We start from the raw sequence: 24,692 nt of genomic DNA, 5'->3' as shown, positions 1-24,692 counted from the left end.
ATCCAGATGTTTTGATAATAAGCTGGGCAGTGGTCAGGGCTAATGGCTTCCAAAGAAAATTGTTAACTGCACACGGTATCCGATAGGATGAGTTCAGGCCCTTACCATTATACCACAGGTGAAGGTCAAGGGCTAGATTAAGGCATTCATAGGCAGTAGTGTTCATAACATGGAAGAGGAAGTATTCAAATGTAGTTTCATTTCATGATGCATCAGCACAGGAGTCCAATCTCCAATCTGCCTATTTCTGGATCATTTTCCTTTCTGGGTATGTTGTGCAGATATCCAGGTGTGTTCGGCCTACTGCTGCTGGGTAATAAATTACCCCCAAAACAGGTTAAAAAAAAAAGTTTGGGTTCTCTTGGTCATGAAATTGGCGAAGGCACAGAGGGAGTATCTTGTCACTTTTCCACCATCCCTCAGATGGGGAGACTCACGAAGTAGGGGTTAGTTTGATGGTTACCGGCGCAGTCATCTTGAGGCGTCTTTAGTCACATGCTGGCCGTTGATGCTGGCTGTCAGCTGGGACATCAGCTGGAGCTGTCAATGAAGGTGCTGCTTATCATCTGTGGTCTCTGCTCGTAGCTCCCCCGCAGCCTGGTGCCCTGCACCTCTTAGAAGGTGGCAAGGACTCCAGAAGCCAGTATCCCAGCTGACAAGGCAGAAGCTGCATGGCCTTGTGTGATAGTCCCTTAGAAGTCACACAGCATTCCTTCCAGTCCTTTTTTTTTTTAATTTTTTTAATTTTTTTAATTTTTTTTAATTTTTTAAAGATTTTATTTATTTATTTGACAGAGAGACACAGCGAGAGAGGGAACACAAGCAGGGGGAGAGGGAGAGGGAGAAGCAGGCTTCCTGCCGAGCAGGGAGCCCGATGTGGGGCTCGATCCCAGGACCCTGGGATCATGACCTGAGCCGAAGGCAGACGCTCAACGACTGAGCCACCCAGGCGCCCCTCTTTTTTTTTTTTTAAATTACAAGCCAGTCACGGGTCCATCCAGACTCAAGGGAGGGCATAGCTCAGACATCTCTAGGGGAGGCATGCCAGCATCATGTTGTAGAGAAGCATGCTGGATGGGAAATATTATTGTGGTCACCTTTGGAAAATACAGTCTGCTCCAACGTGTAAGAGTTGCTTCCTGCTCTGTGTTGCTGCTCATTGCCCTTGAAATGCCAAGCAAGAAAATGTGAGGTCCAGGGAAATGAATTTATGCAGATTGTTTTGGCCTACCTTCTCTGGAGAAAAAAAATGAAGCCCTCAAGGCCTTCTGAGACCAGGCCAGCTCACTGGGACTAGGAGTTCTGCATGGAACCTTGTGAATAAATCCCTCTGTAATAGATGGGCTGCACATTTCCCATCAATGTCCCTTCAGAACATCTTCTTCTTGACTTCAGAAACCCTAGTAATTGACTGTTTGAGGAATAGGAAAATCAGAACCCTGGCTCTTTCTTTATACGTTACAGATACAACTAACCAAAATAAGGCTTTTAAGCAAAACATAGATCCATAATGGATTTATCCTAAAAGATATAAGGTTAGGATCCAATTTACTACAAAAATTAAAAACTGCCATTTTTTTAATTTGAGTATAGCTGACACACAATGTTACATTAATTTCAGGTGTACAGTATAGTGATTCGACAGGTTTATACATTATGCTCTGCTCATCCAAGTATAGCTACCATCTGTCCTCATACGTCACTATTATAGTATCATTGACTATGTTCCTAATTCTGTGTCTTTTAGTCCTGTGGCCTATTCATTCCATAACTGGCAACATGTATCTCCTTCTCCCCCTCACTCATTTTGCCCAATCTCCCCCACAACTGCAATTTAATATATAAAAGCTACATGCAAAAGAATGAAACTGGACCGCTTTCTTATACCCTATACAAAATAAACTTAAAATGGATTGAAGACTTAAATATAAGACCTGAAATCATAAAATTCCTAGAAGAACACATAGGCCATAACCTCCTTGACATCGGTCTTAGTATTATTTTTTTGGATCTGTCTCCTCAGGAAAGGACAAAGAAAACAAAAATAAACAAATGGGATGACATTAAATTAAAAAGCTCTTGTACAGTGAAGGAAACCATCAACAAAATGAAAAGACATCCCACTGAATGGAAGAAGATATTTACAAATGAAATATCCAATAAAGAATTAATATCCAAGATATACAAGATATATAGCAAAAGCCAAACTATCCAATTAAAAAAAAATGGGAAGAGGACCTGAACAGACATTTTTCCAAAGAAGACATCCAAATGGCCAACAGGCACAAGAATAGATGCTCAACATCATGAATCATCATGGAAATGCAAATTAAAACCGCAGTGAGTTACGATCTCATACTTGTCAGAATGGCTATTATCAGAAAGAAAAGAAATAACAAATGTTAGAGAAGATATGGAGAAAAGGGAACCCTCGTGCACTGTTGGTGGGATGGTAAATTGGTGCAGCTACTGTGGAAAATAATATGAAGGTTCCTTAAAAAATTAAAAATAGAACTACTGTATGATTCAGCAATTCTTCTTCTGGGTGTTTATTCAAAGAAAATGAAAATGTTAATTCAAAAAGACATACGCACCCCTACATTCATCAGAACATTATTTGTGGTAGCCAAGATATGGAAGCAGCTCAAGTGTCTGTGTCCATCCATAAATGAATGGATGTAGAAGATGTGAGATACGTGTGTGTGTGTGTGTGTGTGTAGGTGTGTATACACACACACAATGGAATATTACTCAGCTATAAAGAAGAATGAGATCTTACCATTTGCAACAACATGGATGGACCAAGAAGGTATTATGCTAAGTGAAAGGAGTCAGGGAAAGACAAATACTGTAGGATTTCACTTATATGTGTAATCTAAAAAGCAAAACAATGAACAAACAAAACAGAACAGAAACAGAGTCATAAGTACAGAGAACAAACTGGTGGTTGCCAGAGGGGAGGGGAATGGGGAGATGGATGACATAGGTGAAGGAAATTAAGAGGTACGGTCTTTCAGTTATAAAATAAATAAGATACAGGGATGTAATTATCCAGCACAGGGAATATAGTCAATAATATTGTAAAAACTTTGCATGGTGACAGATGGTAATTAGACTTGTGGTGATCATTTCATAATCTATGTAAGTATCAAATTACTATGTTCTACATCTGAGAATAATATAATATTGTATGTCAATTATACTTCAATAAAAAAGTGAGGCACAGGGCTGGCACTTAAATTATTTTCTTAAAAAGTGTACATTTAAGATTTTTTCTCAAGTCAATTTAATCAGTTCATCAATTTCACCATCTGAAGTCATTAAGGGATTTGTCCTTTGAGTCAGCTTGAAAGTATTGACATACAAAGTATTTACGTTTTAGGATTTCTAGATTTCATTAAAAATTATACTAAATTGAAAATATCACTGAATCATTAGCATATGATATCTTTGTAGTCATCTGTGCCAAGAGGGTACTCATGAGTACACAGTGATGCCAGATGGACTACCGTGTTCTCATGTTGGGTTCTTCACTGTGATCCCTCTCACTTTGAGACCACTTAGAAGAGGACTTGAATGACTATGTGATTTTACAAATACTAGTGCAACAGTAAATCTTGTTCAAGGATTGGTTATGAACAGGTTTTTCACTTTTCAGGTAAATAATCACATCAGTAGAAGGATGAGTTTCCTACCTATGGATAAATAACTGCTCAAAGCAATACTCTTGCTCAATTCATAAAACAAATAGTCAGTTCCTGCATGGCATAGAGCGACTTTTAAATACTTAGTAATATTGGGAGCTGCATCTTTCAATCATAATTAGTTAAACATTCCCATGTCCTGGACTTGCCCCTCGGTTCTTTAACTTATCGGTTGCTATCAACTATGCTAGTATCTAGAATGAATGGTTAGCATGACGGGAGATAGTGAGGTGGGTGGAATCTAGATGATGGTTTCCTTAACAAAATGTGGCAAAACTGGCATTTGGGAATAGAAATAACTTCTAAGTAAACTAAGAAACCTAAGGCCTTAGAAATGTGGAAAAATGGCAACAAAAGGAGATATGCAAAACATCCCTGTGACTTTACCTCTTGTAATACAAATTCATTTATTTAGTCATTAAACCATAAAATACTTCTCATCCTGCATTAGAGTCGGACAACTTCTCTAACAAATAGGCTCCAAAATGCATAATGGCTCAAATACATAGAGGTTTATTTCTTGTTTACTTAATAATGCTGGGTGCGTGAACAGGCTAGTGTTGGAGCCCCTTTCTCCAATTCAGTAGTGTGACCATTCAGGGACTCAGGATGATGAGGGCTCCACAGTCTTGACTGGGTGCTTTCCAAGGTCTTTCCAAGAATTGTCTTCATTCCAACCAGCTAGCCAGAAGTGCGAAAAAAGGCAAGGAGGACCACACATGGCAGGGAAACGCATAGAGAAGCTATCTTCAAAGTCATTTTGCATTATGATAAGGTACTCTTCACAGAAGAAAGATGTAGTCCATGTTTTCAAGATTTTACATTTCAGCGGCCAGAATATGAAGAACCCATGGTCATCATATGGCTCTTAATCCTGGGGAGGCATTAGACTCACCAGTGGGGGAGGTTTTGGGGGGTATTTTTCTTTTTTTTTTTCAGAAAGAGAAATTCTTTATTTTTTATTTAAAAAAATTTTTTTTAAATTTTTCATTATGTTCAGTTAGCCAACATATAGTACATCGTAAGTTTTTGTTGTAGTGTTCAATGATGTCATTAGTTGCATATAATAGCCAGTGCTCATCCCAACACGTGCTCTCCTTAATACCCATCCCCTGGTCACCCCATCCCCCATCCCTCTCCCTTCTGCTCCCTTCGCAGTAATGGGAGTTTTTTGAAAACACAGATATCAGAATGCTACCCTCAGCTTCCAGTCAGCAGGTTTGGGTGGAACCTTGGCAGCTGTATCTTAGAAAATTCCCTAGGAGAGGGCGCCTGGGTGGCTCAGTTGGTTAAGCGACTGCCTTCGGCTCAGGTCGTGATCCTGGAGTCCCGGGATCGAGTCGCGCATCGGGCTCCCTGCTCAGCGGGGGGTCTGCTTCTCCCTCTGACCCTCTTCCCTCTTGTGCTCTCTGTCTCTCATTCTCTCTCTCTCAGATAAATAAATAAAATCTTTAAAAAAAAAAAAAAAAGAAAATTCCCTAGGAGATTCTGAGACAACCACGTTTGAGAATCACAGACTTTGGAGAAAAAAAATCTCATAGCATTGCCAGTAAACAGTAGCAGTCTAATAAAAAATACATATCCTTTTGGGCATGCTGACATGAAATAAATACTGGTTTATCTATACACATAGTTTTTAAAAAATCAATGTGATTTTATAACTCATATAGTGAGTTGACTACAGTAGAAAACATAATGTAGGAAAATGCTTGTACCTATCTACAATGAATGTTTGGATATAAGATGACTAGGAATTTTTTTTTAGATTTTTTAAAATTTATTTGAGAGAGAGAGAGAGAATGAGCAGAGGGGAGGGGCAGAGGGAGAGGGAGAAGCAGACTCCCCAATGAGCAGGGAGCCTGATGTGGAGCTCTGTCCCAGGATCTCGAGATCATCTCGAGCCAAAGGCAGACGCTTAACCGACTGAGCCACCCAGGCGCCCCCCGACCAGGAGCTTTTGTATATAAGAAGTACAGGCATATGAAAACACAGGTAGAGATAAATACCTAGAATAAGAAAATTAACAACTAACCAAACTTATTTTTATATGATAAGAAGAGAGAAATCAATTAGACTGACTTAGTAAAAACATGCCAAGAAAAACCAAAGATTGTCAAAATGTAAAAAATAATGAGGAAGTAAGATAATATGAGCTGGGCTTTATTATATGTATTGTCAAAGTAATTCCATCTGTTATGACACAGAATGAATATGAGCAGAAATGTACAGAAACATATATTCTTTTAAATTGAGACAAAATTACATTAGTTTCAGGTGTACATTGTAATTCATCATTTGTATACACTAGAAAGTGAGAACCATAATAGGTCTAGTTACTATCCATCACAATATAATTAACCCCCTTTACCCATTTTACCCACCCTCAACCCCCTCCCCCTCTGATCACCAACTTATCTCTATATCTATGAGTTTTGTTTTGTTTTATTTGTATTGTATTTTTTAGATTCCATATATAAGTGAAATCATATGGTATTTGTCTTCTTATGTCTGACTTATTTCACTCAGCATAATACCCTTAAGGTGCATCCATGATGTTACAAATTATAGGATTTCCTTTTTTATGGCGAGTAGAATTCCACTATATACACCACATCTTTATTTGTCCATCGATGGACATGTAGGTTGCTTCCATATCTTGGCTATTGACTGAGCAATGAATATAAGGGCACACATACCTCTTCAAATTAGCATCTTCATTGTATTTGGATAGATATTCAGAAGTAGAATAGCTGGATCACATAGTAGTTCTATTTTTAAGTTTTTGAGGCACCTCCCTACTATGGGTTTTTTTTTTTTTTTCCTACATTGGGAGATTTTTATTAACTTAAATTGACATTGTTAATTTTGTCTGCCAAGTCCTTAGTGAATATACCTTTATCTGATACAAACCTACCGGTTCTTACCAATACCACAGGATCAAGAAGACTTACAGTAATCAGTGTTTTATAATGATTAAAACAGTGTTCAAATAACAAGTTACTTCACTGACATACTTAAAAGAATATTCTGGGGAGTGTTTGAAAGCTCTTTTTATAAATAGTAATTAATATATTTAGATAGGTATTTGGTGTTGAAGATAAGCACTTCTTATATAAAACATTGTTTTAATACATTGCTCTACTAATGAGGCTAGTTATTAGATAATATATTTCTAACACTAAAGAATAAAGCTTTATCTTCATATTTATTTTATTCATAGGACTCTTATCAACGAAGAATGTTGAATCTAACAATAAACTGGCATATTGCAAGTGACATTCTAAGGAAGTGAAAAAGAAAGCTGCAATACAAGAAACTAGATCACTGCATTATTTTATAGTGGCTACACCAGGTTACATTCTACCAACACTGCACAGTCCGCATCCTCTTCAATACTGTTTGTTTCTTATATTTTTGATAATAGCCATTCTGATAGGTATGAGGTGTTATCTCATTGTGGTTTTGATTTGCATTTCCCTGATAATTAGCAATACTGAGCATCTTTTCATGTGCCTGTTGGCCAGCTATATGTCTTCGTTGTAAAAGTGTCTACTTAGATTATTGACTCACTTCTTATCAGATTGTTGGTTTGTTTTTAAGTTGAGTTCTTCATATATTTTGGATGTTAACCCCTTATTAGATATATGGTGTGCAGACATTTTCTCCCATTCAATAGGCTGTCTTTTCATTTTGTTGATAGTTTTCTTTGCTGTGTAGAAGCTTTTTAGTTTGGTATGGTCCCACTTGATTTTTGCTTCTATTGCCTTTGCTTTTAGAGTGAGACCAAAAAACTCATCACCAAAACTGATGTCAAGGAGCTTACTGGCTATGTTTTCTTTTAGTTTTATAGTTTCAGATCTTACATGCAAATTTTAATCCATTTTGAGTTAATTTTTGTGGGTGATACTGTAAGATAGTAGTCTAGTTTCATTCTTTTGCCTATGGCTGTCCAGTTTTCTCAACACCATTTACTGAAGAGACTGTTCTTTCCCCATGGTATATTTTTGGCTACTTTTAAAATAATTGAATATGTATGCATGTGTTTATTTCTAGGCTCTCTATTCTGTTCCATTGATCTATGTGTCTGTTTTTATGCCAGTACCATACTGTTTTGATTACTATAGTTTTGTAGTATAGTTTGAAATCAGGAAGCATGATGTCTCAACTTCTGTTCTTTCTTAAGATTGCTTTGGCTATTTGGGGTCTTTTGTAGTTTCATGCAAAATTTAGAATTATTTGTTCCAGTTCTGTGAAAGATGCCACTGGGATTTTGGTAGAGATTACATTGAATATGTAGATTACCTTGGATAGAATGGTCATTTTGACAATATTAATTCTTACCATCCATGAGCATGGATATCATTCTATTTATTTGTGTCTTCTTCCATTTCTTTTGTTGGTATCTTAAAGTTTTTGGACTACTGGTCTTTCACCTCCTTGGTTAAATTTATTCCTAAGAATTTTATTCTTTTTTTTTTTTTTAAAGATTTTATTTATTTATTTGAGAGAGAATGAGATAGAGAGAGAGAGCACATGAGAGGGGGGAGGGTCAGAGGGAGAAGCAGACTCCCTGCCGAGCAGGGAGCCCGATGCGGGACTCGAACCCGGGACTCCAGGATCATGACCTGAGCCGAAGGCAGTTGCCCAACCAACTGAGCCACCCAGGCGCCCCTCTTTTTGATGCAATTTTAAATGGGAGTGTTTTCTTAATTTCTCTTTCTGATAATTTTTTATAGAACATAACAGATTTCTGAATTTTGATTTTTTGTTCTGCACCTTTACTGAACTCGTTTATTAGTTCTAACAGTTTTTTGGTGGAGATTTTAGTATTTTATGTATATAGTCATCTGCAAATAGTGACAGTTTTACTTCTTCTTTTCCAATTTAGATGTCTTTTATTTCTGTTTCTTGCCTAATTACCATGGCTAGAACTTCCAATACCACATTGAAGAAAAGTAGCAAGAGTGGGCTTTCTTGTCTTGTTTCTGATACTAGAAGAAAAGCTTTCTCAGCTTTTCACTGTTGAGTATGATGTTACCTGTGGTTTTGGCATATGGCCTTTATTATGTTGAGGTACTTTCCTTCTATACACACTTTGTTGAATGTTTTTATCATAAATGGATTTTGAATTTTGTCAAATGCTTTTTCTGCATCTATTGAGATGATCGTATGATTTTTATTCTTCATTTTGTTAATGTGGTGTATCACATTGATTGATTTGCAGATGTTAAACCATCCTTATATCCCCGAAATAAATCGACTTAATCATGGTGGATAGTCCTTTTAACGTATTATTGAATTTAGTTTGCTAGTATTTTGTTGAGGATTTTGCATCTCTGTTCATCAGGGATATTGGCCTGCAATTTTTTTCTTTCTTTTTTTTTCTTGTGATTTCTTTGGTTTTGGTATCAGGGTGATGCTGGCCTCGTAAAATGAGTTTGGGAGCATTCTCTCCTCTTCAATTTTTTGGAGATTTTGAGAACGATATGTATTAAATCTTTGGATGTTTGGTAGAATTCACCAGTGAAAACATCTCTTCCTGGGCTTTTGTTTGTTGGGAGTGTTTTGATTACCAATTCAATCTCCTTACTAGTAATCAGTCTATTCAGAATTTCTATTTGTTCATGATTTAATTTTGGAAGACTGGGTGTTTCTAGGAATTTATCTATTTTTTTCTAGATTGTCCAATTTTTTTGGCACATAATTATTTGTAGCGGTCTTTTATGAGCCTTTGTATTTCTGTGGCGTCAGTTTTAACTTGTCTTTCATTTTTTATTGTATTTATTTGTGCCCTCTCTCTCTTTTTTTTTTTTTTTTTTGGTGAATTTAGCCAGAGGTTTGTCAATTTTGTTTATCTTTGAAAGAAGCAGCTCTTAGTTTCATTAGTCTTTTTTATTGTTTGTTTCAGTTTTTATTTCATTTATTTCTACTCTCATCTTAATTATTTTTTCCTCTTACTAACACTGGGCTTCATTTGTTGTTACTTTTTCTAGTTTCTTTTGGTGTGAAGTTAGATTGCTTATCTGAGATTTTTCTTATTTCTTGAGGTAGGCCTGTATTGCTATGAACTTCCTTTTTAGAACTGCTTTTGCTGCATCCCAGAGATTTTGAACTGTTGTATTTCTATTTTCATTCATCTTAAGATATTTCATTTCTTCATTGACCCATTGGTTCTTTAGTAGCATTTTGTTTAATCTCCACGTATTTGTGATTTTTCCAGTTTTCTTATTCTACTTCATCTCTAGTTTTGTGCCACTGTGGTCAGAAAAGATGCTTGGTATGATTTCAGTCTTCTTCAGTTTAATGAGACTTGTTCTGTGGCCTAAAAAGTGATCTGTCTTGGAGAATGTTCATGTGCGCTTGAGAAGAATGTGCATTCTACTGCTTTTGGATGGAATGCTCTGTATATATCCATTACATCTGTCTGGTCTAATGTGTCATTTAAGGCTGGTCTTCCTTACTGATTTTCTGCCTGGATGCTATATCCATTGATGTAAGTGGGTTGTTAAAGTACCCTGCTATTACTGTATTGCTCCCTTGGGTCTGTTAATATCTGCTTTATATATTTTGGCCCTCCTATTTTGGGTGAATATTTACAAATGTTATATTCTCTTGTTGGATTAACCCTTTTATTGTTATGTAATACCCTTCTTTGTCTTTAGTTAAAGTTTTTATTTATTTATTTATTTATTTTTATTTTTTATTATTATTATTTTTAAAGATTTTATTTATTTATTCATGAGAGAGAGAGAGAGGCAGAGGGAGGAGCAGGCTCCCAAGGAGCAGGGAGCCCGATGCGGGACTCGATCCCAGGACCCTGAGATCATGACCTGAGCCGAAGGCAGACGCTCAACCATCTGAGCCACCCAGGCGCCCAAAGTTTTATTTTTAAGTCTATATTTTCTGATATAAGTGCAGCTATACCCACTTTCTTTTCATTTCCAGTTGCATGGAAAATCTTTTTTCATACCTTCTCTTTCAGTCACTGTATGTTCTTATACTGGAAATATACTTTCATATGAAACATATCCTATCTCAAAATCTCATAACTTTCAAGGCAGATATTCAGTATATAGAACTTAAAAAGGCCTTAGAGACCATATCCTTTGGATAAGCAATGGAGAAGAGATGATGAACTGGAAAAAGAAACAATAATACATATAAGAGGTGATCAAGAAGTCTGTGGGAAACCTCTGGAGACAATGTCAATGTCCAAGACAGAAGACAAGAACCCCAAAATAATTTTAATATGTACTTTTCACAAAATGGATTTCTTATTTTGCCACAAAATTATTTAAAAACACATAGGGGCAATAACACAGTATTTCGTTGATGTCTACTGTTGAATAGTTGATTCTAATTTTGTTTAGAAGGAGAGTCTTAAATCTGTTCTCTATATTGCAACCAGTTATGTTTCTTTTGTAGTAACAGTACACCTGCACTGAAATCATTTCAACTAACCATACAGTTGGAAAGCTTATGTAATACCTTCAGTTGGCTGCAACAAGTGATTAAATTATTTAAAAATATAGGGAAAAGGTATTCCATTTAAGCTTCCCTTTCTATATGGCCAGCCTGCATACTGGACTTTTTGTGTACAATCTTGTAAAAACTTTTCAAGACAAAATTTTTATTTGTAGTAGGATTAATTCATTAGTACATTCAAGGAAAAAAAATCCTTCATCATTTGGGACTGTCCCACACCTTGTAGGACATCCAACAGGTCTCTCCCATTAAGTGGCTGTAGCAACTGCAAACTGTCCCAAAACCCCTCAGGGAACAGTACGATCCCCAGGAAGAACTGCAGTCGTAGGTGAAGCACAAAACAAATGGAGTGCTCATCAAACTGTCAGTCTCGAAGGCATTTCTGAGCAGAAGTGCTCTTTGCTTACTTTAGGGTTAAAGGCCTAAAGGCTGACCTGCGGATTAATTGCTGGGTGAACAGGATAGAAAGAGAAGTCCCTTTTGATGCAAGTGGGGTGGCAGCTTGCTGGCCCAGACTACTTACCACTGTGGACTTGAGGAATTTTCTTTGCTACCTTTACCCTTTAAATCTTTTTTTTAATTTGGTCAAACTGCCATAGAGTGAAGGATTCTCCCAGGGTTTACTGTCACATTCTTCCTTTTGGAAAAGAAAACATGTGTCCTTGTTTGAAGAATTTGTCTTGAAGCATCTGCTAAGCCATAGGCCTCGGCACTTCTCATTCCCTTCGGAAGAGTCAGATGTACCTGCATGCATACATGCCCTCAGTGTCCATTCCTGCTTTCCTTCAGCTTCTGGAAGACTCCATTGTCTGGACAAGTGACGGCGGTAGAGAGGGATTCCTATGGGGTGGAGAGAGAAAAGAAAGAAGGAAGAGCGGAAGGATCCAAGCAGAATGAGAGGAGAGAGAGAGAGTGGAATCAAGAGTCGGTGAGAGCAAGAGAGTGAGAAAGATTGAATTGAGATCTCTTCTATATGGGGGGTCCTTGTGCCTTCTTTTCTACCATCAGATTTCTCCATAGACCCTTCCTGCATCTCCCGGTGTTGGCCAAGATTCAGAATATGTAGAAGCTCAGATTTGCTAATAACACTTTAAGACTGGATAATGACATCCAGATTGTTTTTTTTACATCTTGGGGATTTGGAGTATCTCTGAGAGTTGCAAAGCCAGCCTTGTTGCAAGAATATTTCTGAAGGCCCTCACTGTCTGATCACTGGCTCTGGGCTGTGGGCACAGTGGTGCAGCCGTCCAGGGTCACAGAGACCACCTGGGATATGGAAATTACCAGCAGCCCAGTTTTGTATTTGCTGGCGCACCTGAAGCGTTCTGGGAATTTGGATTTATGTTGTTTCTCACAAACGTCTCCTTAGAGGCGACAGGCAGCCAACATGGACCACATTTTGCCAGAAAAGCCCAAAAGGATGATGGCTGCTGTTGTCAATTATTGGCATTTCAACAGGACAGTATTTTTATTTCAGAGTATATTTACATAGCTAGGAGGCAACTGTTGACAAGGATGAAATGATAAGCTGTATTGGTTTCATCCAGGACTAGAAAAACAGGCTTGTTCTGAGAACGGCCTGCAGCCCAAGAGTCAGTGTTAAGAAAATTCTTTCTCCACAGGAAATATCTGCACTTAAAACATTAACACTTAAAATAAGGCTTGGAATCCCTATTAAGTAACATAGCGCACGCACACAGTAGGTCCTAAATGAAAGCCTGCCAAAGGAAGGAATCCATGTGTGCACTCACATGGAGGAAGAGCAAGGTGGCTGGGTGTCACCTTGAAACTGCTTGCTCCTCATGTCTTTGGTTCCCTTGAACCAGAACGGGATTATTGGTGAGTGAGGCCAGCATCCCCAGTGGTGACAAAAAAGGAAATTGGTAGAAAAGGCATCATCCAAGTTGGATTAACTCAGCTCTTTGGCCTGGGAGGTTCCCAGGACATCCAGCCAGATGCAGGGCCTCCGGAGATGTGAGGCTCGGATGTGTGTGATGACAGAGAGGGAAGTGAGAGGTAGGGCCAGAGGAGCTCGGAGGTGCCTCTGACCTCCAACCCATGGGTGCACCACTATTCCCACTATCCATCACCTGCAGACTAACCCCAGGGCCACTAGACAGTTGCCCATTTTTCTAATGGACACATTCTTTCTCTATCAACAGTTCACATGGAACATAGGTAAAGGAATCCAGCAATTTCTTTCTTATTTCACTGCCTGTCTATTGCTTACTCGTTCTGTGGTTTATTTGCTTTGGATCCAAGGGTCCCTGGGTACCAAAAGCTACATTAGTCTACTCAACTGCATGTAAGCCAAGATCCTGACCATCCTGGTTTTGTTGTTATTGTTGTATTTCTTTTAAAGCTTAGCCATTTTCCATTCTGGGCCATTACAACTCTGTTTACTGTGAATTCCATGGTGGAGGTATCTTCCCCATCCCCAACCTACGGGCTGCGCTGTGAGCAGTGACTTGTCACCACATTACCGGTATAGAGTCAGGGATTCATAGCGTTGAGGGCCTTAATTTGAAGGTACCAGTGAGGAACAGGAGGGGAGGGGATGAGAAGAAATCTCTTTATGAGGGCCGGTGGGCTCAATAGAGGTTGAGACTGAAAGAAGTGTTGCTAAATACATAATGCATCATCTGGAGAAAAATACAGCATCATCTGCATCTTGTAACATGGTATGATTAAGCAGGTTGGAGCTTATTTCTGGAGTATTTACTTGATAGGAAATCCATCCTTATGGTCCCAAGACAAGACTGATCCATCCTGTCCTCCTCTTACTCTGAATACTTCCCACCTCTTTCTCACTCACCTTCCTCTGGTCCTGGGGCTGAGTTCACAACTCAAATAGTCACATTCTTTCAGTTATAAGGGACAGAAACCCACTCACACTATCTTAAGCAAAAGGGAATTTGGGGATTCATGTGTTAGAAAGGATACTATGGAAGTTCCAAGGTCAAAGGAAAACAATGTAAAGGTAGGACCTCGTGACTGGAGCCAAGATTTCCCCCTGCCCTGGCACCCCACTGCCATGTACCTTCCACCTCTGCTCCCTGTTGCTCAGCTCAGTTCGGCAGGTGGAAGCTCCCCACAGTCAGGGAAGGGGCCACTACTTGAAAGGGGTATTCTTACCCCTCAAGCTCAGCAACCTAGAGGGAAGAATTTCTGTCTCACAACTTCCATATACAATCCCAGAAAAAGCTCTGATTGTCTAACTCAGGGCTAATACTGTCCCAAAGAATAGAGTGACCTGATTGTCTGATTTCTGTCCTGTGGCCCAGGAAGTAGGGTCTATCACCAGAACAAAGGCAAGAGCGGGGGCGGGGAGGGGGTTGGGGAAAGAAACCCAAAACCAAACAGCCTGGCAGTGAAAAACAGCAGTTCCCAGGGTCTTCTACACCTCCCCACCCTCATCATAAACCTTTGAGCTGAGGATGAAAAGGCCCTAAGCCTGACCTGAAACGTAACAGCGAATTAGATCCTACCTGGAAAAATGAGCCGTCAATCACTGCACAAATCATTCTTGCTCTCTGTGCATCTTACCAGAGTGGCACATGTCTTCTGAGAGTCTCCGTAACAATGACCAGATGTGGTGTGGAATCAGCACGTGGGGTTTCATTCCCAGCTCTGCTTTGTCCTGGGGAGTTCTCTTAGCAGGTTGATGCATTTTTCTGCCCTTCGGTTTCTTCCTGAGGAAAGGAATAATAACGCCTCTCTCACAGGGTTGTTGTGGGCGTTAATGGGAGAGTTTGTGTTGGGGTCAGACCTGACAGAGAGTGGGGGGCTAGTGTTTGCCCCAAGGCAAGCAGTGCCTTTCCTGGGAATCTTGATGTCAAAGCCTGGAAATTGGCTCACGTACAGGAAGCCGGATGGGTTTCTCAGTGCTCTCAGACATGTATGTTGATTAGGAATTTTGTAGAGTTGCTTAGATCAAATGGGTCCCAAAATTCCCCATTGCTGTGGGTGGGGGGAAGGCGCTGGCTGGGTGTCCTATCCCACGCACACTGCCCGTCTCCTAGACCTCATCGTCTTTGAGTTTCTCTGTCTCACTCTCTCTCTGCACATTCAGGAGTGTACACATTTCTGTCCAGCACCCTGAAGTCTCTGGAAGAGAAGGACCATATCCACCGTGTCCTGGACAAGATCACAGACACCTTGATCCATCTGATGGCCAAGGCGGGCCTCACACTCCAGCAGCAGCACCGGCGTCTGGCCCAGCTCCTCCTCATCCTCTCCCACATCAGGCACATGAGGTGAGGCACCCTCGGGTTCCCCACAGGAGCCCCATAAGGAACACCAGCCCCCACGCGTGTACCGCTGGGCTGGAAAGTGCTGATGCCTGAATGCAGATAGCCCACTTGGCGCAGTTCCTGGCACGTGAGAGGGCAAGGGAGGTGAGACAGAAATCTGTCTAGGGCACGGGGCAGGCCTTCGAGAGCTTTCCTAGAGGGCATGACATTTGCACTCAGTTGGAAGCCCACACAAGGTCTCATGGGGGGAGGGGTGCGCAGGGTGCGGGTTGAGGGAGGAAGGCAATGTTTGGTGGTTCACTCTGTCCTACCAGGCAAGGGCAGTCTATGAGCACACCTATCCTCTGAAGGCCCTAGGTGCATCCCTTATGGTTCCTGCACCACATTCCCCCTAGTACACTTAGAAATTCTGAGAGAACCTCTGTCCCTATGCCTCATGCCTCACGGAGAGTCAACACTGATTCCTCCATTCCTCTCAGATCCCTCCTTGCCACCCCTCATTGCTGCTACCCGCATTCAAGCCATCATTCCCTCTGGATTTCTGTAGTGGCCACCTCACGCACCTCCTTGCCTTCAGTCTTGACCCTTCCTAACCCATTCTCCACGCCAGAGCCAGAGCGGCCATCTCATACCACATCTCCTCACGTCATGCCTTTATTTAAAACCCTGAAAAACTTCTCATTGCTTTAGTCCCTTTATTTTGCTTATATAACTTCTGTGCTCTAGCCCTTACTTAACTTTCTAGGGCTTCCTGAGAGTCTGAGCTCTGGCCATAAACAACTGTTCTCCTAGTCATGGGGGAGCTGCAGATTGGCTGGCAGCTCTATCCATCCCCACTGGGTTCACTCCCACATCTGTGGGACAGCTGATGGAGGCTGGGCACAGCTGGGAGACTCCAGGTTGGCCAGGTGACTCTGCTTCCATGTGTCTTTTAGTCTCCTTGTACCTGCAGGTTAGCTGGGACATATTCCTCTCATCATGATGGCAGAGGTACAAGAAAGCAAGCCTGTAAGGGCAAGTGCATTGTCATGTTTTAGCTGAGTCACATCGACTAATGTTCCACTGGCCAACAAATCACATAATGAGGCTTAAAGTCAGGATCAGGGGCACGTGGCACGGGGAATGGATTTTTGTGAACAGTAAGCTAATCCATCATGGCTTAGATATTCTTTTCAGAAAGGGTCTCCTGACCCTTCACCCAGTTGGGATTTGCACCCTATCCTTCCTGATTGCTGCTGCCCATTTTATTTTTCTCTCTGCCCCAATTAGACCTTAAACTCTGTGAGGCAGTTACCACAACCCACCTTGGATACTCTGGGTACCCAATACCACCTAGCATAGGGCTTAGCACAGGAACCACTCAATAAATATTTTGTATAGGAGTTAAGGAAGGATATTAGCAAAGGAAATGGAGCCTTTCTGTGCCAAAAGGAGAAAGTGGTCTCATTTCCATTTCAAATAGTCATGTAAAGTGGCTGGCCAGAGGCTTAGTGGATACTATTCCCATGAACAGAGCTCAGCCTGCGGGGGAGAGATAAAGAAAATAGAGGAAAAAAAGAGAGAGAGAGAGAGAGAGAGAGAGAGAGAGAAAGAAAAAATTCTTTACTCCAGAAAGGCCATAAAAATGAGGTGAAGTGATGATACTAGGGATCAGGTACCCATGTGTGATGAAGTCTATATGACCTTGGGCTTACACCCAGACCGTAGGAATGAAAACGAAATTTCTTTTCTTAGTGGCTGTGAGGGAAGGGCCAAGGTGTCTGGAGGGTTGGCTCAGTTTTTAAGGGGCTTTCAAACCTTGAGATTATGCATCAAGTGGCAAGAAGCTTGTCCCATCAGAGTCCCAAGAATCACCCTCTCTGGAGAGGATCTTGAAAATGGATAGCTTCTTGAGAAAATAAATGTATCTTTCTTTCTTTGTCTTCCCCCACAGTCCCATATATGGTGTCATATATATTGTGTAGGCTCACAACATTATTGCTGAGTGAATGAATATGTGAGTAAATGGATGAACGAGAATTACTTGAGTATTTTCCCTACCCTATGAATTCAAAATTCCCATTTGATGACTTCCACTTGGCAAAGTTTGAGAGAGAGTGATTGTAGTCTCTGTTCTCAGGGATTCCCTACGTATCTGGTGTCATAAACGGAGGACTCACCTTGGCCAGGTAGAGTGGGGGACTGCATTCAGAGTACACATTTCCCATCTGTTTATATTTATGAATATTACAAAGAGGGAAGCAGGGAATGTGTCAGAATAACAATCCTCTAACCAGATTTCCTGGCTGAGAGAGTAAACTTCCCCTTGAAGAAATGTATTAGCTTTTACTCTGGGCTAGGAATTTCAAAGATGTTGTAGAAACCATGTTGCAGATGAAGGTTTTTATTTGTTGGTAGGAATTGCTGAATTTTCAAATCTGTCAACTGCTTTTCAGCAGTAGCAAGCCTAATTAGTTAATACCTCGACATATCTGCACTAAATTTACAGACGTCTGGTAGTTTTATTGGCAACGTATGGTGGAGGGCAGCCGCAGTGAGAGAGCTCTCTAGAGTTTGTTGGAATTGTGTGAAAGGCTGGAGAGAAGCTGCTTTTCTATTGAAAGCTGTGAGCATTTTCTCTCTCACTGGGGCACACGTGCGCGCACGCGCTCACACACACACACACACGTTTTGGTGCCTTATTACAGCCAGTCTAAATCACAGAACTCTGTTTTATTAAGCTTGGCCCCAGCCATATGTTGTTACTCAGAGAACTTAACACCAGATTTCATGTGACTATAAATGTGATTCATTAGGTTGCACGAGCAAGACAGTGTGAGGTCCAGCCGGCATTTAACATTAACAGCATTTTAAATGAAAAACAAACAAACAAACAAAAACCCCCACTTAGATATGTAATTAGGTTGTAGTGTCGTAAGACCTGAATAGTCTGATGCCGTGTTTTCATGGCATGTCTCCAACTTGGGCAGACTCTTCCCCTACTAAAAATTGCGAGTATTTTCCAGGACACTCTCTTGGTCCTATCTCCTCAGGATACATAATTCTTTCTAAAAAAATCTCAAGATCGCTAAGAGGTGTTCTATATTTTTTCCATTGGTGGTGTGGTGGGGACAGAGCAGAGTTGTGGCTGGGGGAAGACAGGGGAGGACAGAGGTTAAAAGAAGAAATGCCATTTGCCTACATTTCCCGGTGTCCATTTGCCCCATGTTGTCTGAGCATCTAGCACATTCTTGGCACTGCTGTAGGCTGCTGCAGGATGGGCACATCGCTGCCCCTCAGGGAGCTTGCCCCATGTGTGCTGGTGTGTGCGAATGTGGCAAGAATAAGCCTGCGTGTGTCCAGAGAGGAATTTCAGGTTGTCTTAGCGCTGGGAGGAAAACGGAGCAAACGCAAGAGGACAGCGAAAGCCGTAGTGCCTCGAGGTCACTGACTGTGGCAGCAAAAGGCCTTTCAGAGGAGGTGGCACTTGAAGGTTTGGGGAAAGAGCTCCCAGGCAGGTGGCACTTGAAGGTTTGGGGAAAGAGCTCCCAGGCAGAGGGGGCAGCAAGTGCAAACAACCTGCGTCGGGAAGTAAAGCGCTCAGTTTCTTCAAGCTCAGTTTTGTTTTTCTTTCTAGCACAAAAACCAGCGTGGCGAAAGAGCATGAGCTAGGGGAGAAAGGCAGGGGGAGCTCTGAGAGGTCGGCAGAAGCCACATCACTTAGACCTTGTGGAGCCTGGAAAGAAATTTAGATTTTATTCTGATTAAATGGCAAACACCTGGAAAGTGTGAAGCAAGTCAGCTTCTTGACCTGTTTTCCGCATTTTAAAAAACTCCCTCCTACACGGCTGTCTCGTCTCTGTTCTCTTTTTAGATGTAATGCTAATAGAGGGGAAGAGAACCTCACCTGAGTCAGGGGAAGGAAGTCACCTGGATAGCAAACCCTGAAATGGCTCTTTAAACAGGGAGAAAAATTGACAGGCAGGTGTCTTTGGAGTTTCCCTTACTTCCCCTCCTTAGGCGTCGCAGCAGCCCTGGAGCTTGGGATGCTCTAAAGTGGTCCTCTTTGTGTCTTCCCACCCGCAGTAACAAAGGCATGGAGCATCTGTACAGCATGAAGTGCAAGAACGTGGTGCCTCTCTACGACCTGCTGCTGGAGATGTTGGATGCCCACCGCCTGCATGCCCCAGCCAGCCGTGGGGGTGCGCCTGTGGAGGAGATGAACCAGAGCCAGCTGGCCACCACGGGCTCAACTTCATCACATTCCTTGCAAGCATATTACATCACCGAGGAGGCAGGGAGTTTCCCCACCACGGTCTGAGAGCTCCCAGGCTCCCCCAAGGTCCTGAGAATCCCTGCGGCATTTTACCCACGTCATGCATCACGATAGCAGAGTTCCGCTCCTGCGCACACTCCAGCATGCATCCACCACCGTGGCTTTCTAATACGAGTGGCCATTTGCTTGCTCAGTTCTTAGTGGCACTCCTTCTTTTGGGAACAGCCAAAGGGATTCCAGGGCTAAATTCTTTGACTCTCTCTCTCTCTCTCCCTTTGCTACATTACTAAGCGTGAGGATTCTGTAGCTTTTCATGACTGAACTCAGTCTATGAGCTGGGACTCAGGTGACTGTGCATTTAAGCTACTTGTTGAGACCCAGACCTGCAGAGTGGACATTTCATCTCTGTGAAGTGCTTTTTAATGGATCTAAGAAAAAGCCCCAGGAAAGACTTGAAAGTGGCTCCTTTAATTGCTGACTGGGAGAAAGCTAGGTCAAGGGTTCATTATGGCATCGTCTTGTATTCCTATAGTAACATATCATTTTATTAAAGTAATACCTTGAAGCTTTTGCTCTGTTGCATGGCTGGAGCTGAATATTCAGTGATTGTCCATTCATTTGCCCTATAGGAATACAAGATGCCCACAGAGAAGGAGGGTCCCCTAATTGTCAAAACGTTGTCAAGTTAATACACTGACCTTCAGATTTGCTGAATGTTCTTCCACTGGTTTTTGAGAACACTGTACAGGTCATGGGTTCCAGTTAATTCTTGCTTCCCATGGACCTATGGAAAACAGCAAGTTTTTCCCAGTTAAGTCACCTCCACATAGACCAGTTTCCTTTTAAGGGATAAATTATTGGGGTTTTGTTTTTTGTTTTCAATTTATGAAAGAAAGCCTTCTCCCCCCCCAGGACTCGCTGAGTATCAGCTTCAGGATCTAGTCTTGTGTGGTCTCACACCTACCAGCAGAGGGCGCTCTGCTAGGCTCTTCCTGGTGTGTAACTTACACAGAGGGTGAATTCATCACACGGTAGCAGTGCCCAGCATATGACCAAGGACAGTTTAAATCAATAGGCACCCTGGTGACACTTTTAGCCCTGGGGCACTTGGGTCAATAGTAAATGTGCATGATTATTGTAAATACTAGAGAACAGGAGGAAAGTAGGGTAGAACCCGGATAAAACTGAGAGGCTCATGGTGACCCTGCCACAGGCGGTAGCTCCGTCCAGGAGTGCCCCTGGCAGGCCCTGTGTGCACTGTGGGGCTGCCCTGGGACCCGTGGGCACCCCTTCTCTTCTCGCCACCCTGACTGGAAGGAGCAGCAGTAGACAGCTGTGTTCCTCCAGTTGGCCCAGCACACTGTTGGGTGGGGCTGGAGGGCGATGCTTAGAGGCTCCCTACTCAGGCTGCCGGGGACCGGGTCAGACTCCACGTGCTCTTGGTTGTTTAGAGCTCATCCAAAAACCAGGGTTTGGCCTTGGGGAAAAAAAGTACCCCAAAGCTCATTTCATTAAACTTCATAAGCCAAGAGAGCGAGACTAGAATTGGGCCATAGGAATCCTTTGCCCTATAGGCTAAACAAGAAGGGCTCAGTCCAGCCTCAGGGCAGCCTTTCCTAGGCCTTTGATTCTCCAGAGCAACTAGGGTTTATCTCTTCTTCTCAGCCAAAAAGTAAGTTTGGTTTCCTCCGGCGACCTCACTGTGTATGATTCAAACCCCATTGAGAGGTGATGTGTTACCAACAACCCAGCCGATCTTCTAGGGCTTCTCTTGGGATGCCTGTTTCAAAAAGTGGATTTCATTCATTTTTGATTACTTAGTAAGCGAGCACCAAAGGACTAGGAACCTGGGAGGGCCAAAAAATAAAAAAATAGAAAAGTTTTTTTCATATATGTGCATCTGAATTTAGGGGCAGTTTTGTGTATCTGCAGTAAGGATATGTTTAGAACATAATTCTTTTGTTGTTTTGTTTAAGAAGCACCTTATATAGCATAATATATATTTTTTTTGAAATTACAATGCTTGTTTATCAGACAATTGAATGTAGTAATTCCGTCCTGGATTTCATTTGACTGGGTTAAACGTGCAAAACCAACGAAAAATATTTAGTTTTTTTGTATAGCTACCTTGTCATGTATGCAGTCATTGATGCGTAGGGCCTGGTGATTATTCATTTCAATGAAGATCACATTTCATATCAACTTTTATATCCACAGTAGACAAAATAGCACTAATCCAGATGCCTATTGTTGGATATCGAATGATAGACAATCTTATGTAGCAGAGATTATGCCTGCAAAGGAAAATTATTCAGGGCAGCTAATTTTGCTTTACCAAAATATCAGTAGTAATATTTTTGGACAGTACCTAATGGGTCAGTGGGTTCTTTTTAATGTTTATACTTAGATTTTCTTTTAAAAAAATAAAAACAGACAAAAAATTTCTAGTACTATAGATGATGTAATAGCAGCTAAATCCAAACAATAATAAAGTGGAGGGTTTTACATTGTTCATCTAATGTGTTTGTATTCATGTTAAAGATACTACTACCTTTGAAATGGGCAGAGAACACCAGATGGTTGGAATGTTAGCCCAGGGAAATTCAAATAATTTTAGAAATCTCTTTTTATTCTTATTTGAAGTGCCACTAACGGACAGCTGACACTTTGCAGCTGATACTGCTGTTGGGGGTAGGGAACATGTTGTATCTCCCCCTCCACCCGCCCTCCCCAAGGCAATTTAAGTTTTGAAAGATATAATCAACCTGGGGGTTAGGGTAGGGTGGGGAAGTAGGTTCAGGAATTTCAAGAGTGGGAAATACAGTAATAAGAGCCTTGCAAGTATTTTGAGGCAGATGGATACTGGCACCTGGGGTATGAACCAGGCTTCTGTATTCCTCTAGTGCCCTGTGAACTGCGAATGATGACCATTTCTAAAATGGCAGCCAGAGTTCTACGGAAGAGCAAGCATCGTCTGCCGTACCATCTAAGAAATAGCTAGCTAGTGGTCTGTGTTTCTTTTGGCCGCTGCCTGGCTCCGGGCTTGCCGTAAAGATTCTGGAATGCTGTCATGCAACCATCAGAGAGGCTAGTTCATCCAAAGAGAAGACCCTACAGAGGTTGCAAAATCCAGCCCCAAAGGAAGTGGAGTCGTTGGTTAGAGTTTCCTCTGAAACTTGCAAGGCCGTCTAACCATGCCATAGCCCATGCCTTTTGGGGGCTGAACAAATAAGGGACTTCCTGATAATTTACTCTCGATCACATTAAAGTGTTCTTGCATTAAAACCTTAGACACTGAAATGGCCATTGAGTTAGGCTGTTGGTTTAGAGAACCCCTACATGAAACCAATTCCAAATCCTTTCCTCTTCATACTTTCCCACTCTGAGATGGACTGTGGATGCTGGGAATGATCACTAGGGCCGTAGTCATAGCTAATATTCACAGGCAAATCTGCTTTGAGAAACTAGTTATTTGGAAGGCAGATAGAGTCGTATAGTAGTTTCTGAGGCTGTCCTGCTTCCCTTCGGTGCAAGTCTGGGGAGGATGATCCAGATTACACTGCATACTTCCTAGGTGAACTCCCTGAAAACTTACTCTCAACTGGAGCAAATGAATTAAACTGTGGTCCCAAATACTCATCTTCTCACCAGTGTGATTCCTCTGTTTCTAACTGCATCTCCTTTTCATTTGGGTTAAAGTGAGTGTGACCTCTTTCTATGTCATTTATAATTGTTTTCTCAGTAACCGCTGCCTTGATTATGGCACTTCAATTTTGCACTGTCTTTCAGAGGTTCAAGAAAAATTTCTATTCTTTTTTTTTTTTTGCATCCAAATGTGCCTGAACTTTTTAAATATGTAAATGCTGCCATGTTCCAAACCCATCTTCAGTGTGTTTGTACAGAGCTGTGTACCCTGGAAACAACATACAGCCCCATGAGCAGGTGCCTGAGATGTGGACCCCTTTGCATTCACAGAGAGGTCATTGGTCATAGAGACTTGAATTAATAAGTGACATTATGCCAGTTTATGTTCTCTCACAGCTTATATACAATGCTTTTTGTGCACAGCATATTCTTCAATGTAGAGCTCTTGTTTTATGGGAAAAGGCTTATATGCCAAATTGTGTCTGATGGTTTAATATGCCTTTTCGCTGATGCATACTATTATTGATGTGATTCTGTTTTGTTGCAGCTTCGCATTGTTTAATGAAACACACTTGTAAACCTCTTTTGCACCTTTAAAAAGTAAGGAGTCCAGTGGGATGCTCAAGCACCTGTAAACAATTTTCTCAATCTATTTGATGTTCAAATAAAAAATTAAACGAATGACAACTGGCTTGGTTTCTGTAAACCTTCTTGCTAATGGCTCATCACTGACTGCCTCAAATCAAGGCAATGGAATGCAGTGAATCCTGAAGATCACTCTGATGCCAGGCTCCCTCCCCCCAGGCACAGGAAGAAGTGTGTGGACACTGGGGGTAGGCGAACCTGGCCTCACATCCTGGCTCCACCACATACAAGGTTTATGATCGTTGGCAATGAATTTTTCAGAGCCTCCACTTCCTCATCAACAAAATGGTGACAGTAACACCTAATTCACAGGGTGGTTAGGAGGATTATATGAGGTGCTCTTTAAAATAGTAGTTTTCTAATGGCTAACCCTCTCCCATTCTCTGTGAGGGAGAAGAAGGAAGCTCGAGAGTAATTACTTATGAATGAAGGAGTGATCATTGGAATGAACAATCTGAAACTTGCATGATTTGCTCAAAAACCAATCCCCATCATGATGATAAAGCAGGAATTACCAGTACATTGCCTCCCCATCCCTCCCCATCCCTCCCCATCCCACCCTAGGTTTCCGTTGTAGGACCCTGCTCCCTTTTCAGAGCTACCTGCAGGCTCCCTTTCCCCCATTTTCTCTGTAATTTAATGGATGAGTTGGGGGGAAAAAATGGGAATACTTGAGAGGCAACATAATAGGGCACACAGGCTCTA

At 41.6% G+C, this 24,692-nt stretch overlaps 1 protein-coding gene across 3 annotated transcripts in view; it reads left to right on the top strand.

Moving 5' to 3' along the window:
• The window catches only part of ESR1 (estrogen receptor 1), a 275,553-nt gene extending 251,530 nt beyond the window's left edge, over positions 1-24,023 (top strand). For 2 of the 3 annotated variants that reach the window (XM_021693345.1, XM_021693343.1), the window contains exons 7-8: positions 15,262-15,445; positions 19,508-19,742. In XM_021693345.1, the coding sequence (XP_021549020.1) occupies positions 15,262-15,445; positions 19,508-19,742 (419 nt within the window). Of the gene's footprint in view, positions 1-15,261; positions 15,446-19,507 lie in introns of all 3 variants that reach the window. The other variant, XM_021693344.1, reaches the window with a different exon arrangement.
• Positions 24,024-24,692: the final 669 nt, after the last annotated feature.

The sequence above is a fragment of the Neomonachus schauinslandi genome, chromosome 8 (assembly GCF_002201575.2).
Source record: "Neomonachus schauinslandi chromosome 8, ASM220157v2, whole genome shotgun sequence".
NCBI classification, from domain to species: Eukaryota; Metazoa; Chordata; class Mammalia; order Carnivora; family Phocidae; genus Neomonachus; species Neomonachus schauinslandi.
Note: the sequence above shows the minus strand (reverse complement) of the source record. Positions and strands in the feature narration are given on the sequence as shown.